The sequence below is a fragment of the Labeo rohita genome, chromosome 14, assembly GCF_022985175.1.
Source record: "Labeo rohita strain BAU-BD-2019 chromosome 14, IGBB_LRoh.1.0, whole genome shotgun sequence".
NCBI lineage: Eukaryota > Metazoa > Chordata > Actinopteri > Cypriniformes > Cyprinidae > Labeo > Labeo rohita.
Genome location: NC_066882.1, coordinates 21110980 through 21135489, shown reverse-complemented (window position 1 = coordinate 21135489; position 24510 = coordinate 21110980). Strand labels below are relative to the sequence as shown.

At 35.3% G+C, this 24510-nt stretch overlaps 4 protein-coding genes across 7 annotated transcripts; 1 reads left to right on the top strand and 3 right to left on the bottom strand.

Annotated features, from left to right (window-relative positions):
* Window positions 1-2320: 2320 nt before the first annotated feature.
* hnrnpaba (heterogeneous nuclear ribonucleoprotein A/Ba) lies at window positions 2321-7158 on the bottom strand. 2 transcript variants are annotated; one of them, XM_051127540.1, is made up of 9 exons: window positions 7049-7158; window positions 6574-6819; window positions 6075-6243; window positions 5830-5988; window positions 4512-4667; window positions 4257-4344; window positions 3543-3707; window positions 3355-3440; window positions 2321-3057 (listed from the first exon to the last, which is right to left on the bottom strand). In XM_051127540.1, exons 2-8 carry the CDS (start codon window positions 6789-6791, stop codon window positions 3370-3372), a joined length of 1026 nt encoding a protein of 341 aa, XP_050983497.1. In that variant the 5' UTR covers window positions 6792-6819; window positions 7049-7158; the 3' UTR covers window positions 2321-3057; window positions 3355-3369. The 2 variants fall into 2 exon arrangements, with proteins under 2 accessions (XP_050983497.1, XP_050983499.1); XM_051127542.1 differs by lacking the exon at window positions 3355-3440.
* On the bottom strand, window positions 7088-10459 carry nme5 (NME/NM23 family member 5). Of its 2 annotated transcripts, XM_051127545.1 has the most exons (6): window positions 10075-10459; window positions 9404-9609; window positions 8985-9085; window positions 8729-8847; window positions 7834-7960; window positions 7088-7139 (listed from the first exon to the last, which is right to left on the bottom strand). In XM_051127545.1, exons 1-5 carry the CDS (start codon window positions 10216-10218, stop codon window positions 7874-7876), a joined length of 657 nt encoding a protein of 218 aa, XP_050983502.1. In that variant the 5' UTR covers window positions 10219-10459; the 3' UTR covers window positions 7088-7139; window positions 7834-7873. The 2 variants fall into 2 exon arrangements, with proteins under 2 accessions (XP_050983502.1, XP_050983501.1); XM_051127544.1 differs by lacking the exon at window positions 7088-7139 and having other exon boundaries at window positions 7280-7960.
* Window positions 10460-10603: 144 nt separating this feature from the next.
* rack1 (receptor for activated C kinase 1) lies at window positions 10604-14955 on the bottom strand. Its single transcript, XM_051127543.1, has 8 exons — window positions 14738-14955; window positions 14276-14447; window positions 13529-13676; window positions 11956-12051; window positions 11604-11714; window positions 11258-11398; window positions 10912-11022; window positions 10604-10712 (listed from the first exon to the last, which is right to left on the bottom strand). Exons 1-8 carry the CDS (start codon window positions 14844-14846, stop codon window positions 10647-10649), a joined length of 954 nt encoding a protein of 317 aa, XP_050983500.1. The 5' UTR covers window positions 14847-14955; the 3' UTR covers window positions 10604-10646.
* A 1782-nt stretch (window positions 14956-16737) lies between these two features.
* Window positions 16738-24243, top strand: clk4a (CDC-like kinase 4a). 2 transcript variants are annotated; one of them, XM_051127707.1, is made up of 13 exons: window positions 16738-16905; window positions 17296-17447; window positions 19636-19894; window positions 20466-20556; window positions 20862-20928; window positions 21469-21585; window positions 21754-21920; window positions 22011-22105; window positions 22351-22480; window positions 22598-22680; window positions 22773-22852; window positions 23524-23614; window positions 23739-24243. In XM_051127707.1, exons 1-13 carry the CDS (start codon window positions 16888-16890, stop codon window positions 23883-23885), a joined length of 1497 nt encoding a protein of 498 aa, XP_050983664.1. In that variant the 5' UTR covers window positions 16738-16887; the 3' UTR covers window positions 23886-24243. The 2 variants fall into 2 exon arrangements, with proteins under 2 accessions (XP_050983664.1, XP_050983665.1); XM_051127708.1 differs by having other exon boundaries at window positions 22773-22853; window positions 23528-23614.
* Window positions 24244-24510: the final 267 nt, after the last annotated feature.

The following is a 24510-nucleotide window of genomic DNA, read 5'->3' as shown; positions in this document are numbered from 1 at the left end:
AATTAATTCTGTCAAAATAAACCTCATGGACATGTTTAAAGATGTTTAAAGGTTTGGGGATTGTAATATTTTTTTCTTATGTTTTTGCTCAAGTCTTTGCTCAAGTCTTTGCTCAAGCGAAAACAGTAAGATTGTAAAATATTAACTTAAAGAAACTATTTTCTATTTTAATAGATTTAAAAATAAGCAATTTATTCAGGTGATGCAAATCTGAATTTTCAGCATCATTACTCCAGTCTTCAGTGTCTTTCAGAAATCAAACTAACATGCTGATTTGATTCTCTCTCTCTCTCTCTCTATATATATATGTATATAAAATACATTTATTTTAATTTTTTTTTTTCCAATAAGTTTCCAACCCTGTCTTTGAACCAGTTCTGTAAAATGGCCCATACAAGGCCATATATTATATATGGGCCATTCTACAGAACTGGTTAAAAGACAGAGTTGGAAATGTCTTGGAAAAAAAAATTGTATGTATGCAAAATGTATAATATCCAAGCTACACATTTCTAGTAACTGTGCAGTTAATTCTCATATTGTATTTTCAGAAAGTTTTGTAATATTTGTCCTCTCCCCAAATGTGTCACTACCAAAACACAGTGATATATAATTTTTAATAAGAAGGGTTATTCTGACCTTTTAAGATTTTGTTTACATCTATATTGTAAATATACTTTTTGTTTTATTTTAACCCATATTTCACTAAAACATAACTTAAAATACAAAAAATTGTAATTTAACTTTGTATTTTGAATTATTTTTATTTCTGTGAAATAAAGGATTATGTTTCAAACTTAAGGATTCACTAGCCTGAATAATGATGAAACCAAACACTATCATAATATCTTAGTTGATTATTCAGTGAAACATCCCATGTTTTATAGGATAACATCACATTACGAAACTTCACTAAACAAAAAAATGTTTACTAAAATTATGTTTATTTCTGAAAATTTTAGATATTTTTGAACCTAGCCTAGCTCAAGATGCTAATCAGCACATCAGCTTTAATAGTTGTACACACAAAAACTCCCAAAAAAGTGCGTAATTATAGAAAAACGGTGTTCGGTAGTGACATTCTTTAAAGTTACACTCTGATTTTTCAGACTTTTGAACACATTTACCTCAAAATGATGGAACCATCTACTTACACCATGTAGCTGAGAGAGGGACACAGGAATATTGTTTCGGTAATGACATTAAAGTGTGGGACACTTTTTTTTTCTTTTTCTTTTTTTAAAACATGTGGCTCGTTTCCACCAAGCGGAACGGTTCAGTTCAGTACAGTACGGTACGCAAAAAGTTTTAATTTACAAACTATATATATATTATATATTATATAATATTATATATTAAAAAAAAAAATCTAAAAGGATACTTTTAAAAACAATAATGGAATAGAATGCAAAAATTATTTCAGTATCATTCATTTTCATAAGTTGAAATTTAGGGGTTAGGTTTCAAAACAGCCACCTCCCAATTGAAAGCCAGTAAATGATGATTTTATATATATATATATATATATATATATATATATATAAGCTTGCTGATATTTAAAATACTGTGAGTTTCAATAGATAATAGAAGGATATTGGCAAACATCTAAGATATGAATACTTAAATGCTTTTTAAATGTGTTTTTTGGCTGTGGGATAGCAGTTTGCACCAATTATGTAGAATGGCCTATATATATATATATATATATACACACACATACATACATACATACTGTATATCTATAGGTTAGGCAGGTTAGCATGGCCTCTGCTGGTAGATATTGTAACTACATACCTTGCCATGCCCTTTTTAGACTCCTTTCTGTAATATTTTAACTTTTATTTAAACTCACTAAAAATTTTCTGCACATATCAGTTTAAGGGAAAACATTTAGAAATGTAACAAATTGCTTCCTGTTGCTTTAAATAGAATTTTAAGTTCTCACGAAAGCAGAAGTGAAAGATGCATGTGCTGTAGTATCTTGTCTCTTTGTATAATAGGTTGAGTTTCGAACAAGATGCTTTATCCATGCATGTCCAACTAAGCTGTGTTCAAAAACAAATTACTACTGTCAGGTTTAGATACAAACTGGCCAAGTTTAACCAGTGATCTATTCTTTTGTTTCCAGCGGACTCTGTAAATCAATCCTGACTGAACTTCCTTGACCTCTTCCAGCAATCTAGTTTTCACTGTTACTTTGTACAGTAATAAAGTTAAATCTTACCAGCATTTCTTTTAGAATGAAATTTTAATAGATTTTGTTGGTTTAGAAAGACAATTTCAATCTCATTATGAACACAAAAGACTTAGACAATAGACATCTTAAAAATCAAGTTTATTTCTTGAAATTTGTCCAAGACACCGGAGGAATGTGTATCCAGTGTTTCGAGAAAGAATCATGTTACAGTTACCTGTGTATTGTTTTGAGGTATAGTTGAATCACTATTAAAGCCACTCTTAAATATCTAACAAGACGGGAGGAAATCTCCTTAAAAGCAGTAGAGAAACAAAAATCAAACAAACAAACAAAAAAAGTTAATGTCACCAAGACTTGCCACTAACAGATTTCAAATGGACAAGCTTACAATCTGTAGGAAATCCCTTTTTATCTCACCTTGAAGCCATGCAACTTTGCAACATAGAGCACAGGTGACACAGGAAGAAAAAAAAAAAAAACAAACAAAAAAAAAACCTAGAAACACTAAAGAAAAATTAACTGTTTATTTTGAAAGCATTTTGAGAGCTCTGGGCCTAGAGGTGGTAGACACAGCCATGATGTAAAATACAACCATACAATACATTAGATTCAAAAAGGTACCAAAAAGTACAGTAAAAAAATAACACTTCCATCTCTGGAAATGTAAAAAGGACACAAAACGAAAACAAAAAAACAAAAATTATAAAACAAATGTGAAAAGTGACATTTGCGCCCCCCCAGTTCCTTATGTTTTCTGTACAAAATGAAGCAGAAGTCCAGATTCTGCCAACTTCCGAAAGTAAAAGACCCCAATGTTCACTGCGACCAGACCGCTGGTTCCTGCTCGGTAGCTTTACGACCTTTAAAAGACAAAAACACAGAGATTCAGCTGTATGAATCGATGTAAATGGTTAACTTGTAATAATAAAGATAAATAAATAAATAAAAAAACAAAAACAAAAATGAGGTGAAGAGATGGGGCCTATCATATGATCTACTGCTACAACCCTACTGGACGACAAAAACCCACCCCGAAATGGATTGCTCTCTCTGCCTTATATAGGTTCGGCTGGGTAAATGGAGATGAATTGGTAATGGAGCAACACAACCAAATTATCCTTACCATGAGTGGTGGGAAAAATAAATAAAATTCATACCTGCACTACACATGATCAGTATGGCTTGTAGCTACTCTGGTGAGCCCCACGTCTTGGAGTTTTTCCATAGCTTGTATTGCCCTGGTCTAGGGGGGGTAAGAGAAGAGCAGAAAAAGGAACTTGAATCCCTCGTATTCACAAGACCCTGACGGGACGGGTAGGAAACCCCAAGGACAATCAGTGCTTACTGTAGTCATATCCGCCGCCGTAGCCGTAGTAGCCACCCGAGTAGTCGTAGTTGCCGTAGCCTCCGTATCCACCGTAACCCTGCTGGCCGCCGTAGCCATAACCTTGGTTACCGTAGCCTTGATTCCAGTAGTTATTGTAGCCCTGATTCCAGTTCTGACCCTGGCCTATAAAACAAAACAAAAACGATTTTAAACATCAAGGCACACTAACGCACACTGATATCTGCAAGCAACTTATAAAGCGATTAGTCTCTACTCAAGCTTTGCGGAGCATTAAAACAGATTTAGATTAATAAGATCTGAGTTCAGCCAAAGCCTTTAAGATAGATTAAATCTGTAGGCTGACAGGATTTTTATATTACAAATACTTTCAAATTTATAATTGCAGTAACTTCAGTGTTAGTTCAGTAACTGTAAACTGACTCTTTCAATATTAAATAAGTTTTCAGTATTGATCATCAGCTTCCTGTTTGTTACCATGAAGTGGCTTTGAAACCACTTGTATTGTGTGAAGCCCTATAGAAATAAGTGACTTGACTCTTAACTAGACTGCATTCGATTCATATAGTAAACAAGGGTTTTTCTAATGTAGATCACTGTACATTTGATAAGCAGGCTCATTATCAAGGTAAACTTTGCACAGACTAATGCAGCCTATAATCGGAGTGGCAAGTGAGACTATCCAACAGGAGAGAAGCATGTAGTGGGACTAACCTCCACGCCCCCTTCCTCTTCCTCCAAAACGACCTCCATACTGCTGCTGCTGGTACACTTCTTTTGGCTGTGCAATCTTAATCTCGCACTGGGAAAAAGAAGAAAAGACAAAATGAGTGACTGGAGTCAGTCTGCATAAAACACAACCACTAAAATGAATAATCATATGGGTAGGAATGTCAGCTAGTGAACAACAACCTTGAAGATTTATCCCATCAATAAATTCAAGGTAAACTTCACACTCAAGACACTCACAAGGCCTTCTTTTCCATTTGTGTCCTTGGTTCCACTGACGTTGTGATATTTCTTTTCCATAACTTTCTTGACAGGCTCTTCTTCCTTGAAGGTAATGAAGACGAACCCTCTCCTCTTGTTTGTCTTTGGATCCATCGGAAGTTCAATAGTTTCGATCTGCAGTGGCAAAGATAATCATGTTAACAAATGTGTTCAAAAGATTCAACTAGAAAACCTACAACTAAGGATACAATATCTTAATAGAGGCAGAAAAAAATAAAAATAAATAAAAATTATGCACAAGAAAAATGTATACACAACATACAGTACACTACCAGTCAAAGGTTTTGGAACAGTAAGATTTTTAATGTCTCATCAGATCACCAAGCCTGCATTTATTTGATTCAAAGTATAGCAAAAACTGTACTAAACTAAAATTGTGAAATAGTTTTACTATTTAAAATAACATTTTTATTTTATACATTTTAAAAACGTAATCTAATCCTGTCATTCCTGAAAATTCAGAATTACAGCATTTTTCTGAAATAGAAACCTTTCGTAACATTGTTAGCACTTCCATCAATCACTTCTGATCAATTTAAAGCATCCTTGCTAAATAAAAAAGTACTAATTTTTATTTATTAAAAAAAAAAAAAAAAAAAAAAAAAAAAAAAAAAAAAAAAAAAAAACCAAACATACACACACACACACACACACACACACACACACTTGAATGATATAGTGTATAATGTTACAAAAGCTTATTTTTTAAATAAATGCTTTGGATTTTTTTCTTAAATTCAAAGAATCCTGGGAAAAACAAACAAACAAACAAACAAAAAAAAAAAAAAAAAAAAAAAAAAAAAAACACTAAACTGTTTTAAATATTGATAATATTTCTTCAACAGCAAATCAGCATATTAGGATGACTTCAAGGATCATGTGACAATTAAGACTGGGAGTAATGATGCTGAAAATGTAGCTCTGATCACAGGAATAAATTACAATTTAAATATATTCAAATAGAAAACAGTTCTTTTAAGTAGTAAAATATTTCACAATTTTTGCTGCACTTTGGATCAAATAAATGCAGGCCTAGGGAGCAGAAGAGAGTTCTTTATTAAAAAAAACAAAAAAAACAAAAAAAAAAAAAAAAAAAAAAAAAAAAAAAAAAAAAAATACCCACACACAACACATTTGACTGGTAGTGTATGTTTGTTGTCATCCTTAAATTGTACAAACACATGAACGCACTTAGATTATGCATATCTACATTTTCTGTTCAGCCTGCTTAAAATAGAAAGAAAAAAAAATTAATCTATAAGAAATTCTTTAATACCTCGCCAAAGGCACCGAAATACTCGCGGATCCTCTCTTCTGTAGTTTCGGGGTTCAGCCCGCCGACAAAGATCTTCTTAACGGGTTCTTTCTTCATTGCCATTGCCTTCTTGGGGTCAATCTGCCGTCCATCCAGTCTGTGCTCTTTTTGTGCTAAAACCTGTGCAAAAAAAGACAAATTACTTAGTAAACAATCACCACATTGCAAGACTTTAGGTTTCTTTCTTTCTTAATACCGAAGCTTACCTTATCTACACTGGCTGGCTCTTTAAAAAGAATAAACCCAAATCCCCTAGATCGCCCAGTATTGGGGTCCATTTTGATGGTGCAGTCTGTCACCTCTCCAAATTTAGAGAAGTAATCTTTAAGATCCTTTTTACTAGTGTCCCAGCTGAGCCCCCCAACAAACATTTTCCTGAGGAAATGAAGCAGAAAATCGGAGTTAGGCCAGCAGGGGGCGTGGTAGCACCGATTTCACAAAATTACCCATTTCGTGCATTTAAAGAAAATGGTTTCTCCTAATGAACAGAAATAGGAAATCGAACGCAAGACGGATGTATTAATTAAGCTCACGATAATACAAAAACGTTCTATTAAGCAAACAATTCTGAGGTGCAACAATCCATTTTAGAACCTCGCACCAATGCGCCCATCCCCCTTCAAAAGACACATGGCGCCAACAAAGACGGGAAGGAACAAAGGATTTCACGTCTGCGTATTTAACACAATTATTCTTTTAACATACCCCGCATCTTCCTCTCCTTTGCTCGCATCGATTTGGCCCCCGTCCGATGACCCATTTTGCCCGTCTTCATCATCCCCGGCCGTTCCGTCGGCACCGGCGTCTCCCTGCGCTCCGGCCTGCGCATCCCCGTTGCCTTCCTCGTACTGCCCGGCTCCGTTCAGATCGTCCTCGTGGCCGTTTTCGGAGGTTTCCATATACTGCTGTTCGGCGTCTGACATGGTGGTAGTTTAATGTGAAAACCTAAAACTGCAGAGATTGTGAAATGGTTACGAAAGGAAGCGCCTTATGTAATGCACATGCCCCACCATTTTGATCAGCGGCGCTTGCATTCTCATACGCAACAAGAATGTAAACATATCGCTTTGCAAAATCATAAATACACAGCTTTACTGACCTATAATTAAGTATAAAAGTTAAAGCAACCAATACGTACAAAAAAACAAACAAATTTATAATTTGCACGTAAATACTTTACCGTAAAAGCAGCAAGTGAAAAATCTCCGTGGAATGCTTTCCGCGGTGTAGGGCCTTCCTTATTGCGCCGACAAGCGGTTGGTTTTATATTACTGGATGGGAGATAAAGGAAGTTCAGTAAGGGCGCATTTGATTGGGTGGCTTTCAACGCCTATCATTCAAACAGCCAATCACATGTGACGCTTACACGTCACAGAAATCCTCCCCCAAACGCGCTTCTTCTGAACCTTCGTGTCGAGTGGGGGAAGAACTCTTTGTTCTTGTTTGGTTCGTAAACGCGTTGTTGACTACTTTTAAATAAATGTGAAAAGTATGTATCATTAGAAGGGAGCTACAAAGCAGATAATTTAATAAACAGGCGTTTGTATTTGGATTTTTCTTCTGCCTAGTCAAAATAGCTATAGGAAGGAGGTTATAGCTGGGTTTGCAATAGCCCATTTTATTATTTTCATTCTTACCTTCATTTTGTTATCGAGAATCATTTTAATGTACTTAGTTCTTCGATTTCAAAACTTATTTATCACCATAAGAAACGTATTTTAGGTTTCAATTTCACAATTGCATTTGATGTTAAATAAGAATTGTATTAATAATATTTGAATAAATATTTATTTTTACTGTTGTAGTAATCAATGACAAGAGGACACTGGAAATTCATCATTTAATCTTACATTTAAATGAACACATTTAGACTGCACAATAAAAAGGCTAAAACAAAATTGTAACATTTTATAAAGCAGTTTGAATGATATGAGGAAAATGACCAAAATAGAACAAGACAGTAACTTTTTGTTGATAAATTCTTCTTTTTAAATAAATAAGTTATTCATGCTGCTGCCTCCTCTACTACTGTTCCATCAGATATTTTGGGCTTATTAGGATTATTATTCATCAACCAGTCTGCAAGCCAGGTCTGTAAAGAAAAAAAAAAAACAGTACAAAAATAACTGCGTAAATAGCATATATGAATGAAATACAGAACAAAAGCTTAATCTGGATCCAAATTATCTGTATTTTGGCTGTCCAGTGTTTGAACAGCACAATAAACAATTCAAACACCCCTTTCTTTTAAACCCCTCTTCTGACCTACAACAAATGCATGCAATAAGGGATGCAAATATTTTAACCTTCTTTTGACCGGTTCATCTCTGTTGATTAACTGCTTAATGAAAAATATTTAGTTATAAATGACTGTTTTGTTTGATATTGACACCTGGGGGATTATTTTATAAGGACAAAATCTTTATGTTACTGTATTGAAAGGCTTAACAGATAGCCTACTTTACAGTAACCACTTGTAAAGAATTATATTTTGTTTCTGAAATCCACCCATCTGCTAGGATCAGTATAATCCTGATTTTTTTTTTTTTTTTTTGGATCAAAGGAATACCATTCCTACTAAAAAGTTCTGAACAACAAACAGATTTGATTAAGATCAAAATCAAGATGTGTGTGATGTAATCTATTTTTTAGAAACTGTTTTTTCCATTCAAAAAGCCAATGTTCATGATTTGATCCAATCTCATAGCCAAAATCTAATCAAATTTCTTTTGAACTGGGACCAGGGTGTCAAAAAAAAGGGACCTGATTGAACAGTTTTAAAGAAATACTTTCAAAATTCTGTCATTATGCAATAATTCCAAACCTATTAGAATGACTTTTAATCAACGGATACACTTACGAAAGGGTCCAATGGCTTTTTCTTGCTCAGCTCCGTCAGTCCAGTGAGAAGTGTTGGGCTGACATATCGGCTCAGGTAATCTTTGGCAGCATCTCCCATAGGAATGGGTTCAATCACAGCTGCAATAGATGAGAAAGACAAAAAAAAAAAAAAAAAAAAAAAAAAAGGCTTTTTTTTTTTTTTTTTTTTTTTTTTTTTTACTATGCTTCCACATCCTGTTCACTGATCTCATCTGGACAGGGTTAGATTTACTCACAGTTGGGAAACATGAACCTGATCTCCCTCTCAGCAGCAGAGAAGGATTCACTGCCATGCACAGCATTCCGCAGGTCACACGTGCCGAATTTCGCTCTCAGACTGATGGTGACATTCAGAAATGAGCGAATATTTACTGATATTGAGCACAAACAAAACATATTACAGTATGTATAATGAATATAGCTTTGTTGGATTGACAAATGAGTTATGTGATTGATTTAGGCATTGCAGTGAACGCTGGCTTTGTAAATTATTAGCCTGAAATGCATAAAATCCAAAAAAGGTATCTATTTATAGTTTAAAAGTTACAGAAAATGATCCACTCTAATAATTGTCTCTTAACATGAGAATCCAACTTCTTTTTATTATTGAACCACCTGCATAAATAGAGAAGATTCATTCAGTGAAATTCATTACCAGTCAGGATGTGTCTCTCTAGCCTTTACGCTGCTGACTGGTCCCATTATGGCTTTCCAGGTGGCAATAGCCTGGTGTCGGGCCAGTGCTAGAGCAACAACCGGTCCGGAGCTCATGAAGGCAGTCAGATGGGGAAAATGCAGCTTCCCATAATGCTCAACATAGAAATCACTGCATTGCTCTGGACTCAGCTGTAGCTTTCTTTTCTGTTACATGAGGAAAAACTAAATGAGAATGATAAAAGCATAAGCAGAATGCAAATGTTATTCTTAAACTAAATCACTGGCCACAAAATATGAGCTTTTAGCTCATAGGCATAACGTATCTTCACATTTATTCATTAAAAAGAGGCTTTTCAACAACCTTAAGACTTACAAATGAGGAATACACACTATTTATTATAAGCAGGCAATAACAAAATGCTAGAAATACAATGTTTCAAACATCAGAATAGTACAAGCTAGTAGAAAGGAAATAGAAATAGTGACAGCTTACATTTTTGTTGTTTTAATACATTTTATTAGCCTGTAGCAGCCTCAGATACGACTGTTTGTGCTTACAAAATAGACAAATTAGGAATGGTCTAAATTCACCATGTAACGTTACACAATTCGTCTTCTGCGTCGTGCAAAACGTTATATTTAATAAAACGTATCTGTTCAACTACGTACCTGAAGAATCGTAAATCCAGATTGAAGAATAATGTCCTCAATTTCATCGGTTTTGTGGACGGCATCAGGTTTGATTAAAGCCAAAGTTCTCTCCACGAAGATGCGAGGTGCAGGCATCTGTTTTCGAGAACTGTCGTTCTCCATGACTTTTAAACGGTTAACGCTAGCGTTACGCTACTTTTGTGCAATTACTGGACTTTTCCACGGTTAAATTTGAGGTTGCTTGAACAGCCAAAACAACACTTCTCTAATATATAATGCAGAAAGGTTTATTTAACAGAATGGAAGCACAATTAACATGTTTGCTTGCTTAAAACATTAAAATAGTTGATATACTTGAAGCGTTCGTGTCATGTCGCCTCCTCAACGTTGAATGTGGTTTGTTGGCCTTGTTGCTAGGCAACAGTCGCACATCAACATACAACGCCCTCTAACGGCGTTACAAACCTATTTCAATGACTCATTTGCATTTCAGTCGTGGTTTATTGAAAGGCAGAAACATTTAAGTAAACACAGAGTCAATTGTATCTCTTTTTAAAAGGTTTTTTTTATTTAGACATTAGAAAAGGCGTCTATCTGGTTCCAATGGTCACCTGCCACACTCTGATCAGGTTGTCAGTGTAGCCAGCAAACAGAGTCTGTAATGAGAAAAGACAGGAATTATAATCAGGCATCGGTTTAGATGCACTTTCTACTGATTTAAAATCATATTTAATGTCCCCCCTCATATTTGCAGGACTGTCACCATAAGGTTTCAGATGTTAAAAGTGAATGGGTATAATCAATGGGAGCAGATGAGGTAAGGAAATGCAAGGAAAAGGCTGCTGTAAAACCCACCTGTCCATCAGCAGACCAGGCCAGAGAAGTGCACTGAGGCGGCTCAGCCTTGCTGTTGGTGGTTATGATATCCTGCCTCAGCTCATCAACAATGATCTTGCCCTCCAGATCCTGTTGAGAGAAGACAGTCAGCTTTGCAACAGCAATATTATAATGTTTTACCCTGTCAAGCCAACAGGTCTCAGAAACAGCCTCTTTATCATCATAGAGATACAGAAGGCATTAAACTTTCATCACAGAGTTCTACGCTCCAATATGAGCGGTTTTGTCTTTAAGAAGGAAAATCTTTGCATTTGAAACACCTTATGTATATATGAACGAGAGGGGTTTATGTACATAAACTCACCCAGATCTTGATGCTAGGTCCAGTGGCGGCACACAGCCAGTAGCGGTTGGGGCTGAAGCAAAGGGCGTTGATGACATCACCGCCGTCCAGGGTGTAAAGGTGCTTGCCCTCGTTCAGGTCCCACAGCATGGCTTGCCCATCCTGACATGACAAACACAGATAGAAGTTCAAAACAAGTTTTGAAAACTCAAATCGTCTTCCTAAAGATTTTAGAGTGTGTTCAGAAACAGCCTCTTTTATAATCACATGGATTCAGAAGGCATTAAGGTTTCCATCATCTTTACTTTGTTCACTAACAGCAGTAATAACCAGAAAAAAAAAAAAAAACAAGAAGTGACATGATTACCTTTCCACCAGAGGCACACAGAGATCCATCAGGAGACACGGTCACTGTGTTCAGGTATCCAGTGTGGCCAATGTGGTTGGTCTTCAGCTTGCAGTTAGCAAGATTCCATACCTGTAACACACACACACACACACTTCAAACTGGCTGCATTAGCAAATATTCAGGCAATCCATGCAAGCTGCCCTCAAGTCGTTCACTTTGTTAATGGTCTCAAGCCGTTACCCATCATAATTGCAGGACTTGTCATCAGAGCCCAAAAGCACAGACAAAAAAAATGTGGATTTGTTTAATCACAGGGTAAAGTACAGAGCAACTATTCTAGGTTACATTAAGGTACAGACAAAAGTCTCACCTTGACCATTTTGTCCCACCCGCAGGACACAATGATGGGGTTGCTGCTGTTGGGAGAGAAACGCACGCAGGACACCCACTCGGTGTGGCTGTCATCCTGTGAAAAAGACAAAATAAAGGGGTTCATAACAGCACAAACTATCCTGAACATCAGGGTATCCATAGAGGTTTTAAAATCAAAGACATAAAATATTGTATGTGACCCTGGACCACAAAACCACAAAAAAGGGTCCATTTATTGATTTTACATCAGATGAAAGCTAAATAAGCACATGTGGTTTGTCATGACAGGACAATATTTGTCCAAGATACAATCATTTGAAAATCTGGAATGTGAGGGTGCAAAAAATAAATACATCTAAATAAAGAAAAACTGCCTTTAAAGTTGTCTAAATGAAGTTCTTAGTAATGCATATTCCAAATTAAAAATTAAGTTTTGATATTTACGATAGGACATTTACAAAATATCTTCATCATATAGATATCATCTTCTATACTTAGTTTTGACCCATACAATGTATTTTTGGCTACTGCTACAAATATACCCGTGCTACTTAAGACTGGTTTTGTGATCCAGGGTCATGCATGTGCAAAACAATACAACTTTAAAAAACATGCATCTTAGATTTTCACTTAAACACACATTTAAATTATAACTTTAAAACAGTTTTATTTCATATACACATGCATTGAAATTGAGCAGAGTTAACAACAATAATTAAAGACAGTGTTATTTTATTTATTTTTTTTTTTTATTTCAGCTAGTTGTCCAAGAATATTTCATTTAACTAACTAGGATTATAAAATGAAACTATTTAATATTCACATTTATGAAAATAAGTATTTTAGATGATGCTTATTTCAGGTAACAATTTTTGGTTTTAGTTAATTATAATAACTCTGGTTAGAAGTTAAACAATATTGGATTGCAATGCTTACATTTCATTAAATCACCTTTTGTAGTTAAAGAATTTTATTAGGCCATATCAAGATTCCAGTTCCCACATTTGACCTCTTAAAATTAGAAGATTTGTTATACGTTTTTTTTTTTTTTTTTTTTAAGACTTAACGATCTTAAATTTGATCAGACTGAATTTAAGATGTTAACACCCGGTTTAACAGACAAGGTTTAAGCCTTGTCCTAGCCTAAATGGCAAGTCTGAGCTGTTTCAACTTAAAGAAACTTGCACTGATTGATCTTAAAATACATCAATACCTTGGTTTTGTCTCAAGATAGACACCAGTAATGTTTTTTCTCTGGCACGTTTGTAAAAAATTACTTGATGTCGTAATCAAACCATGGCCTAAAACATTACTGTTTTGCATCTTGAGACAAATCAATGACACTTACATATTTTAAGATATATCAGTGCAAGTTTCTTTCAGTTAAGACAGCACAGACATGCATTTAAGTCTGGGACCAGGCTTAAGCTTTATCTGTGAAACGCCGGGTAAGACTTTTCAGGGACCCCAAGGAAACCCCGCTTATCAGAGATGGTCAAAGACTAATACTACATACTCACGCTTCATAAAGTGAGCACTAAACTTGCATAAAGTGTATTATAGAGGTCTACCTGGATGGTGTACTTGCAGACTCCCAGGGTGTTCCACAGCTTGATGGTCTTGTCTCTGGATCCAGACACGATCTGACGGTTGTCAGCAGAGAAAGCCACGCTCAGAACATCCTTGGTGTGTCCAACAAAACGGCGGGTTGTAGTGCCACTGGGTGAGAAAAACGCACAAATTCAGATTAATCTGACATCATATAATGAAAAAAGTTTTTGATTTACTTTGATAAAAACTTGTCTCATGACAAACACTGGGCAGAACAAAAGTGTTCAGACAATATTCTTGTAGCTTCATAAAATTAAGGTTGAATCACTGATGTCACATGGACTATTTTAATGACGTCCTTACTACCTCTCTGGGCCTTAAACGTGGCAGGACCATTGCTGTCTATGCAGGGTCAGAAAGCTCTGGATTTCATCAAAAATATCTTAATTTGTGTTCCAAAGATGAATGAAGGTCTCACAGGTTTGTAACAACATTAAAGTGAATGACAGAATTTTAATTTTTGGATGAACTACCCCTTTAAGCTGGGGGTCCCCCACACAGGAATGACCAATTTGGGGGTCTGTGACATCTAAAAGATTTAAAAAAAAAAACCCTCCTAACATACACAACCATATTCTTTGTTTTTTTAAGTTCAGAAACAGCCTCTTTATCATCACAATGACACAGATGACATTTGAGTTTCATCACCACTTCACAATCAAACTCAAAAGATTTTGAACAACTGCCCTGTCTCTCCAAATACTCACGTTGTCAGATCCCACAAGCGCAGAGTGCCGTCCCAGGAGCCAGACAGGGCGAACTGACCATCAGATGAGATGACAACATCACTCACAAAGTGGGAATGGCCCTTCAGAGCACGCTGGGGGATGCCATAGTTGGTCTCATCACGGGTCAGCTTCCACATGATGATGGTCTTGTCTGCAAGGTGGACAACATAAGATCACCTGACAGATCTTTCACCTGTAAGCGTTTATTTGCATTCTAATTTTGACATCTGGAGGCATTTTACACTTTACAGATACACTGGTTACTACCATTCACGAACGCTGCATTATAAGCGCGTCTATTTAACTATAAACTAAATTTCGAGTGCTAAATATGAGTTTTATACACAACTAGAGCTGAATGGAGCTTTTATGCGGTGTAATTTTAAGGGCTCGTGCATCCGGATACTCATTGCGCTCCAGCGCGGCTCTGCGGACACTTACCCCGGGACGCGGACAGAATCATGTCGGGAAATTGGGGTGTAGTGGCGATCTGGGTGACCCATCCACTATGACCCTTAAGGGTCCCCCTTACTGTCATCTGCTCGGTCATTTTGGCGCAGGAAAAGTCACCTATAAAGGTGGATGGAGTTAGATTTTCTCGGAGGGCCGAGTCCCCCTATATCTCTCACACTATGGCAAGAGGAAAAGGAAGAAGCACACCGGAAGCAAAACTCTTGAGGGTGAACTCTCTTCTTCAGTTCGCGTTTTCGTGTGAGATAACTCATGTGAACAGCTTACTGCCATCTAGTGTGTAGATTGCAGTTTTTTTTTTAGGCTGTCATACTTTACTGGTAATGTTGATAAAGTCTTATGTGTTCCTGCATTTTTCGTTGATGTCTTTATCCTGTTTGTCTCGGTTTTTGCTCTTTGTTTTTTTTTTTTTTTTTTTTTTGTTTTTTAGTTTTGTTGTTGTTTTTGTTTTGTTTTTTTCATGGGAAGTAGCTTAACGTTTTGAATAAATAAAAATAATACAACATTTTTATATAAAAAATAAAACTGTTTGCAAAGTTTAGGGTGTGTTTTTTTTTAAATACACTACCAGTCAAAACATTTTGAACGGTAAGATTTAAAAAAAAAAAAATAATTATTTGATCTAAAACACAGCAAAAGCAGTAATATTGTGAAATATTATTACTATTAAAAATATCTGCTTTATAATTCAATATATTTTAAATTGTAATTTATTCCTGTGATCAAAGCTACATTTTCAGCATCATTATTCCAGTCTTCAGTGTCACATGATCCTTCAGAAATCAGTCTAATATGCTAATTATTATTATTAGTAGTAGTAGTAGTAGTAATATTATTAATATTTAAATCAGTTAAGTACATTTTTTCTGGATTATTTAATGAACAGAAAGATCCAAAGATCAGCATTTATCTGAAATAAAAAGCTTTTGTATCCTACACAATACCATTCAAAATCTTTGAGTGTTTTTTTTTTTAGCAGTGAAATTATAAAAATGAATACAATTTAGCAAGGATTCTTTAAATTGATGATAAAAACATGATTAAAAACATTTATAATGTTACAAAAGATTTCTATTTCATATAAATGCTGTTCTTCTGAACTTTCTAATCATCAGAGAAACCTGAAAAAACAGATATACATATTATTAATAATAATAATAAATGTTTTTGAACAGCAAATCAGAATATTAGAATGATTTCTGAAGGATCATGTGACTGAGGTAATTATGCTAAAAATTCAGCTTTGAAATCATAAAATTAAATTATATTTTAAAATATATTAAAATAGAAAACAGTTATTTTAAATAATTAAAATATTTACAAATGTTACTGTTTTCGCTGTACTTTGGTGAAACTTCTTTAAAAAACATAAAAAAATCTTACTAAAAAATGTTTGCAATGTTTAGGGTGTATATACGGTGCAAGTTGTGAAAAGTAAAAAGCAAAGTAGGTCTTACTGATTTTTTTTTTTTTTTAATTTATTAATTAAACCATTCAGTAATGCTGCATTATAAGCGTGTCTATTTAACTATAAACTTTAACTATAAATAAAAGTCTCGAGTGCTAAATATGAGTTTTATACAGAACTAGAGCTGAATGGAGCTATATTATGCAGTGTAATTTTAAAGGCTCGTGTAGCGCGGCTCTGCGGAAATTGCATATAATTTATTAAGATATGCAAATTAACATTAGCAACACAAAGAATCATATACAGTGGACAAATGAAACAAAATAATAAATTTAAAAAAAAAATACTCAAATACGAATATAATGTCAATATATTAATATAACCTACATATATAAAGAATAATTTTATTGATCCTATAATATACGCATAAAGTACTTGCTAAATTATTGTTCGAGATTTTTAGCTAACATACAGAAGTAATAATACTTTTTATTCATAATAATATAAAATAATATCGCAGAATATAATACAATACACAACCCAGCACTAGTTTCTGGCGCGCCTCTGTGTGCAAGCGCGCTCTCGATCCGATGACGTAGCGGGCTAGTTCTCGAACGTTCCAGCTCAGCGGACGCCATTTTGAACCCCACCAACGACATCCAAGCAGACGGAGGAAATAAATTCGCATATTTTCAAGTACTGCTATTATTGGATGACTTTCTTAAGCAAGGTAAGGCAATGGTTTAATTTTTCGCTAATTATTTCACTCATACAATGTAGTAATTTCTGTAGGACTGTTTTGTGTTTTGCCGTTTAAAAACGTTAACGACGTCGCTATGCTGACTGCGTCTTTTGTTTATCTTAAGCGTGCAATAAAATCACAAAATGCATTTTATTGTCTAAACGTGTTTCAGTTGTTGTTATTCTGTTAATGTTAGGATTCTTAGACTTGCTAAAGAAAATAATTTGCATCGGGCAAATACTGCGCTGACACGAGGCGTTTAGAACAAAGAGGCCACTGTTTTTGTGGGTCCTGCCCTGGATGTTGTACAGTTCCCGTGGGTCTAGTATTTGTACTTAATACAAAGGTTGTTTATTTGCATTATGCTTGTTTTATCAGATGAGACAAACGAGAATGCGCTCTCCCTGGCTGAGAGAAGTGAGTCTGGAGGAGAGAATGGAGAGAAAGAGACATCGACGAGACTCGCACAGCAGTGAGAGAGAAAACAAACACAGAAAGAAACACCATCAACACCACAAGAACAGCGAAGGGTGAGACTCATTCATAATGCTTTGTATTTATACCGAATCCTTTTGAATCATCAAATTAAGGACATGTTATACTAATATTAGTTACTCAGTAAGTTACTAATTTAAGGGATGTCTGATCTTTGGCCGTGGCCCACTGAGCCTTATGTGGACATCTTCTGGCAGTGTGTTGTATAATACATGCTTGACAAGATTTGCAGCTTTCTTGGAAGCTTCCTGGTAAACATTTGAAGAGGTGACCTCCGTGTGTCTCTTTTAGACATGATCTAAGTCATCTGTTATTGCCTCAGTTTTAAAAATAAGTTAATTGCTTAGATCCAGTTAATTTTATGTGCCATTACATATTTGGAATTTGCCTTGATTGTCAACAAATCAGGGCCCCAACCATATGAATGTTTTCCATCAAATGTTTCCACTCCAGAAAATATATAGGTATTTTTAGTCACATATTTTATGTGTGCTAATTTATTCCTTTCATGAAGTTTTCTTTACATAAATTATTTCTTAATTTATTTTGTAAAGAAACTCGAAAGCAATGACTTTGGTGATGTTTGGCCCAGTGTGGATAAGGACCCATTTGATTTATTTATTTATTTATTTTTTTGTATTGTCTTAATAGACATTACTTTGAGACAAAGAGCTCCCTGGACGCCAAAATATATAATGTAACTTCATAATTTTCTGGATTTTTCTAAACTTCAATCCAATGTGAATCATTCAGTACCCACTGGTTTTTTTTGCATTTTAATAGGAATTCCAGGGCTCTACGCTTACTTTTCTTTTTAGGAGCACTTGTGCTCCTATTTTTAAACTTAGGAGCACAGTAAAAATTTTAGAAGCACCTTCTAATCAGTAATCAAACAAATCTGATCAAAAATTAGCCTTCCCATTCTTAGGTGATATTTGACTCAAGTTATTTACAAAGGAATTTTGATTTTTCCTTTGTAATGGCATTTTTCTCATGTCATTTATGTTAATTTTTTTTTTAATTATATTTTATAAGCTTTTTTTTTTAAATGTCTAATTAAAACATCAGAATAAGAGCAAGGAGAATAAGAATGTTACCAATCAAATGAATTATCAGTATTATCAAAATTAATTTGTGCTACAGAGGTGGCACAGAAGAACACAAAAGTGGCTTGTATGTGTATTTTCATGTTTAATGAGGCTTAGAGGTGCAATCAAATTCATGAATTCATGTTGAGATTGTTTTGAATATAGCAATATTAAAAGATTTAAATAACTGGAAAGATACTTTAAAAGGTAATCTAAACCTGCCAGAAGGTGGCTTCAAGTCACTGATTTTTTTTATTTATTTATTTATTTTTTAATACTGAATCACTCATTCATTTGATTCATTCAAACGTCTGATTCATTCAGGAATGAAAAATGAATGGGAAATTGAATTGACTCAATAGATTAGTTTAAAAACGCACATTTATTCATAAACACCGCTGTGTTTGAATCAAAGACTTTATATATAGGAAGACTGTGCACTCCTTATACTTATGAATGGGAGAAAATACAATGCCCAATATGGCGAATAAGCTCCGCCTTCTAAATGAAAAAGCCAATCGTTGATTAGTAAAGTCACCGCGTCACTGCAGTTGGTTAGAAGCTTTATTAATCCCTGTAAGAGGAAACTCATTTGCCACCTTTATGCAATACAAACAACACAACATAATCATTCCATCAAAAAAAAAAAAACCTTGCCACCATTGCAATTGCACATTGGCTGCTCTAGCCTGAAAAATAAGCCTTTTTGTAATGATACTGGAGAATAGGAAACAACAATTATGAAGCAGTTGTTGTCAGATTTCATTGGTGATTCAAATATGAAATTTAATCTTAAGCTTGGTGAACCGTTTTAGAGTTTTGTTTCCCCATGCAAAGAGAAAAGAGCTGCGCTCAAATGCCCAAGAGGCATTTCAAAGATGGCCAGCGAATGAAATGACTTGCCTTCAGGGACTTTGGTTTGAATCGAGATGCGCAGTGGCTCAGTTGTGACTTGTTTTAAACTATTTTTGATGACGAAATGAGGCAAAATCAGGCGATAGTGTTAATATTTATTTAACTGTTATATTAAATCAGTATCTGACTGCATTAAAGTGGGATAAGGAGCTATTTTTAATTTTGTATGTTTTGAAATTACATATTTTTTATTATTAAAAAAAATTTGTTTTCTTAATAGGCATTACCTTGAGACAAGGAACTCAAATGAAAGACTGGAAATTAAAGACAGACGAGCTGTGTTTAGAGACCATGAGGATGACAGCCGAGGTGCCTGTAAAGACAAGGAGAGAGACCGAGATCGATCCAGATGCCGTGAGAGAGACCGGGGCCGGGATCGAGACAGAGACTGGCACCATTACAGCAAATCCTCTGGCAACAGCAGACGGAGCAGCCGGCACAGACACCGGCACCGGCGCTCCCACCATCACTCTGACTCGGTATGACCACTGTCTGTCTCCCACTGCCTTGTGGAACTCTGCTTTCTGTGCCTTCTTTCTTGTTATATGCACTGTGGGAGGTCCTCATTTCCAGTATTGTCTGAATGAATGACAGGAAGAATGTTGGATGAAATTGTTACGCTAATATTATGACATAATAAGAGGGTTCTTAATAAAGACATAACATTAGTTTGATATCCACACCACATAAAATGTTTTAAGGCACCTCATTCATGAAGGGGGGATAAAAATCTAGAATGTTTTTCAATGATGAATTGTTATAATTGTCTACTTAATGGTCTGAGAAAGTATCTCATCTGAAAATATGTTGCCATTGTTTTTCTTCTGTAACACACACGATGTGGTGGGCCCTGTGTGTATCTCGTGGGCTGAATTTGCGTTGGCTGCTCCCTGTGGCCGGGCCTGGCTGCTGCGGGTATCTGAACGGGCCGAATCACTTCCCCCCCTACTCGTGAATGAATGAATGGCGCGTTCTGGTCCCCCACGATTCTCTTGGGTTAATGATGATGGTGGTGATGATGATGATGATGGCGGTGGTCCGAAACCCCAGAGGAGCCATCGCAGGAAAAGATCCAGGAGTATTGAGGATGATGAGGAGGGGCACCTGATCTATCACAGTGGAGACATGCTCAGAGCAAGATGTATAGAAAACACACTTTTCTGTCTCTCTTCTGTATCTTTTCATTTCTTTCACTGCTTATTTTCTGTTTTGGGGTCAGACTAATTTTACACGCTAATTTTGGGGTCCTGATAAATGCAGTTGTGACAACACTTAGACTTATCCTGATGTGTGTATCACCAGTCTAGTATTGTCTTATGTTCGTCGATTATTTATGCATTGGTTTTCTAAGTTGAGTGTTCCAAAACGCAGCAAAAGCTTTTGAAAGGGTTTGATGGACCATTGTGCCAATTTCATGCTTCTAACCGGCTTTCTTTAAACCCGTAGATGAGATTGTGTGCACACTTGGAGAAGGAGCCTTTGGTAAAGTGGTGGAGTGCATTGATCATGAAAAGTAAGTTTTTGTGCCATGTTTTAGCATGTTAAACTTTATATTTGTGTTTTTAATGATTAAAATCACTTTTCAATATTGATACTTAAAGGTTGCAATGAAATGGAAATAGCAACAGATCTTTTCTATTGCATTTTGGTGTGCATTGACGTGAAATTATTAAAAATACGTAAGCTGTTTCATTATTTTGAAACAAAATTACAGTGCATGGATTAATCGTTCAATTCAAAGGAATAGTTTATCCAAAAATGAAAATGCACCTAAGGCCACCCAAGATGTAGATAAGTTTCAATCAGATTAGATTTGCGGAAATTTAGCGTTACATCATTTGCTCACCAATGGATCCTTTTGTAGTGAAAAGGTAACATTAAGATGAGTCCTTTTAAGATCAAAGATGTGTGATTAGAAAATGAAATCTGTTTCATGTAAACTTTAAATGTTAAGTGTTTTTTGAAAAATGCTTTGGTTGATTAAGTGTCCAATAATAAGTACAGGCATTTTTGCTTTCATTTTTTCAGTTAATAATGTATGTTGTTATTGCAGGGGTGGAGCTCGCATTGCGCTGAAGATCATTAAAAACATTGAGCGCTATCGTGATGCGGCTCTGTCTGAGGTTGAGGTGCTGGAGCAGATTAACTCACTTGACTGTGACAGACGATAGTAAGTGCCTGCGAAAGCAGATAAGAAAGAAATCTTAATTTATGCCTCTGTAAAACATGGCTGTGTAATATATCACACTTAATTTGAAATTTACAGCCTGTTGGCTGTATAGAAGTCCAGACCGCATATTAGCATGCAGTATTTCATATCCATTTTTCCTTTCTCCAGTGCTTGTGTGCGGATGTATGACTGGTTTGATCACCACGGGCACATCTGCATTGCCTTTGAGCTGCTGGGCTTGAGCACGTATGATTTTCTGAAGGAAAATAGCTTTCAGCCCTTCTCCATCAACCATATCAGGCACATGGCCTACCAGATCATCAGAGCAGTCAGATGTGAGTCACAGTTTTTTTTTTTTTTTTTTTTTTTTGTGTGTGTGTATTTTTAGACAAATTGATTTAATCTTGTGTTTCTTTGTGTTTTAGTTCTTCACAAGAATAAGCTGACACACACTGACCTGAAACCAGAGAACATTCTCTTTATTAATTCAGAGTATGACATCAAGTACAATTCAAAAATGGTAAGGGACTTTGATTCAGTTAAGTGTTATTTATGTGCTATAAATAATATTTAATGTTTTAAAACTTTGTGTTAACAGAAAATATCTCTATTGAGTTTTTTTTCCAGTTTTAGTAATTGTAGTAATTCAGTTTAAACATAGTTTAGTTTACGTAGTTTTTATGTAACTATTTATATTTAATTCATTGATTCAGACATGCTCTCTCACCACGTATTGTGCATTAATTGCATTGTTTGAAATTGTAGAAGAGGGATGAGAGAACACTGAAAAACCCTGATGTGAAAGTAGTTGATTTTGGGAACGCAACATATGAGCATGAGCATCACACCTCTGTGGTGTCCACACGACATTACCGAGCTCCAGAGGTTATTCTGGGTAAGTAGTTATAGATACATTGTTTTTATTTGTACATTCTGACATAGGTTAATGGCACATTAGCTATGATTGCATGTATTGTGAGCTATAACAGAGATATCCATCTGTTTCAAACAGATCTAGGCTGGAGTCATTCCTGTGACGTGTGGAGTGTGGGTTGCATTCTCATTGAGTATTATCTGGGATCGACTCTATTTCAGGTCATTATCTTCAAATTAGTTTATTGATGTTAACTCAACATGACTTGTTGATTCAGCACTTACTTAGTAGTTTGTGGTTTTCGAAATTACAGACACATGATAGTAAAGAGCATCTGGCCATGATGGAGCGAGTGCTGGGCCCTATACCAACACACATGCTGCAGAAAACAAGGTAATTTTAACGTTTGTATTAAATGAATATTTAATTGCTGTGTTTTTGCAGGGTTTGTAGTAATGTGATGGAATTTTACAACTTTAATTTGCACTGGAGTCAAAAGTTTTTGAACAGTAAGAAGTCTCATCTGCTTTAAGCCTGCATTTATTTGATGCAAAAACAGCTATTTTCTATTTGAGTAGATTTTAAAATTTAATTTATTCCTGTGATTTCAAAGCTGAATTTTTAGCATAGTTACTCCAAATATTTCAAAATGTTACTTTTTTTTTGCTGTACTTTGGATCAAATAAATGTAGGCTTGGTGAGCAGAAGAGATTTATTTTTAAAAAAAAATCTTACTGTTCAAAAGCTTTTGATTGGTAGTGTAACCCTGGAAAAAGTCATGTAAATGGAGAAAAATTCTATATTTTCTACAATTAAATCTAGTTATGCTCTATAATATGATAAACTCTGTATATTTCATTTGCTAGAAATGTCTCTTCATGAGTGAAATTGTTGTAGAATCCTTGTTCAGTAACCACAAATGCCTGGGAAAAAAAGTTATTCCTTAAGTATTTCTTAGTTTGTTCTTTTTGCGGAAGTTTGCAACTTTCTTTTATTAGCTTTGATTCCATATTCTACTGTTAGTCTATGTAAGCTAAATCAAAATTCCCTTTTTTCTTATGCAGGAAGAAGAGATATGTTCACCATGATAAGCTGGACTGGGACGTTCACAGCTCCTCGGGACGTTATGTTAGGAAGCAGTGCAAGCCACTAAGAGTAAGTTTTTCCAACCTGAAGTTGGTTTTGGATTAATTTAGGTTTTTGTTTTTACTTTAAGCCATTAAGACATCTAGAAACAAACAACTTCGGAATTGCTAATCACTTTTTAATTCTCATGCAGCAATACTTGGTCTCCGGTAGCTCCGACCACGTACAGCTGTTCGATCTCATCGAGAGGATGCTTGAATACGACGTCTCGAAGCGGATCACCCTGGACGAAGCCATTAAACACCCTTTTCTCGACTCCATCAGGAAGAGCAGGAAATAAGTGATTGATTCTATTGCATTTTGGTATAGCTCCTCTCTGAGAGAGGCCGTTTCAGTTGACTGTATCAGTCTTCTGTATAGATCATACACTGCTTTCTTCTCGTTTATATTTATTGTGCTTGTTTTTCAGTTTAGGGTATGTGACCTGCTCTTGAGTTCTCTATCGATTTGTATTTGTGTTGTAACTGCTTCACATGAATGAGAATAATCTGTAACTGTGAAGGTTTTAGGGTATTAAATATGTATGATAGTAGTCACAGATTTGTTAGCATTATCAATATGGACGTAGTGGTATTTGTAAATGTAAATGTTTTCAGTTTTTCCTTGGATTTTTAAATAAAATCACTTCATGATCAGAATCGTTGTCTTATGGAGGTGTAATGTTCTTATGCGATCAATAGGGGGCGGTAGATGATAAGTCTTTACATGTATTTCTGCTTCTAGGCATATGGGTTTGTGAAGTATTGGCGACGGGGGACAGTCAAAACATGGCTTAGGGATAGTTTAGTGTATATATTTTACATGCATTAAGTATAATACATTGGTTTTTAAACATTTCGCTAAGCACAAAAGTTATAAAAATCACATTCGCAGGAGGTAAACCGCAAAAATCCTTAAAAAGATTA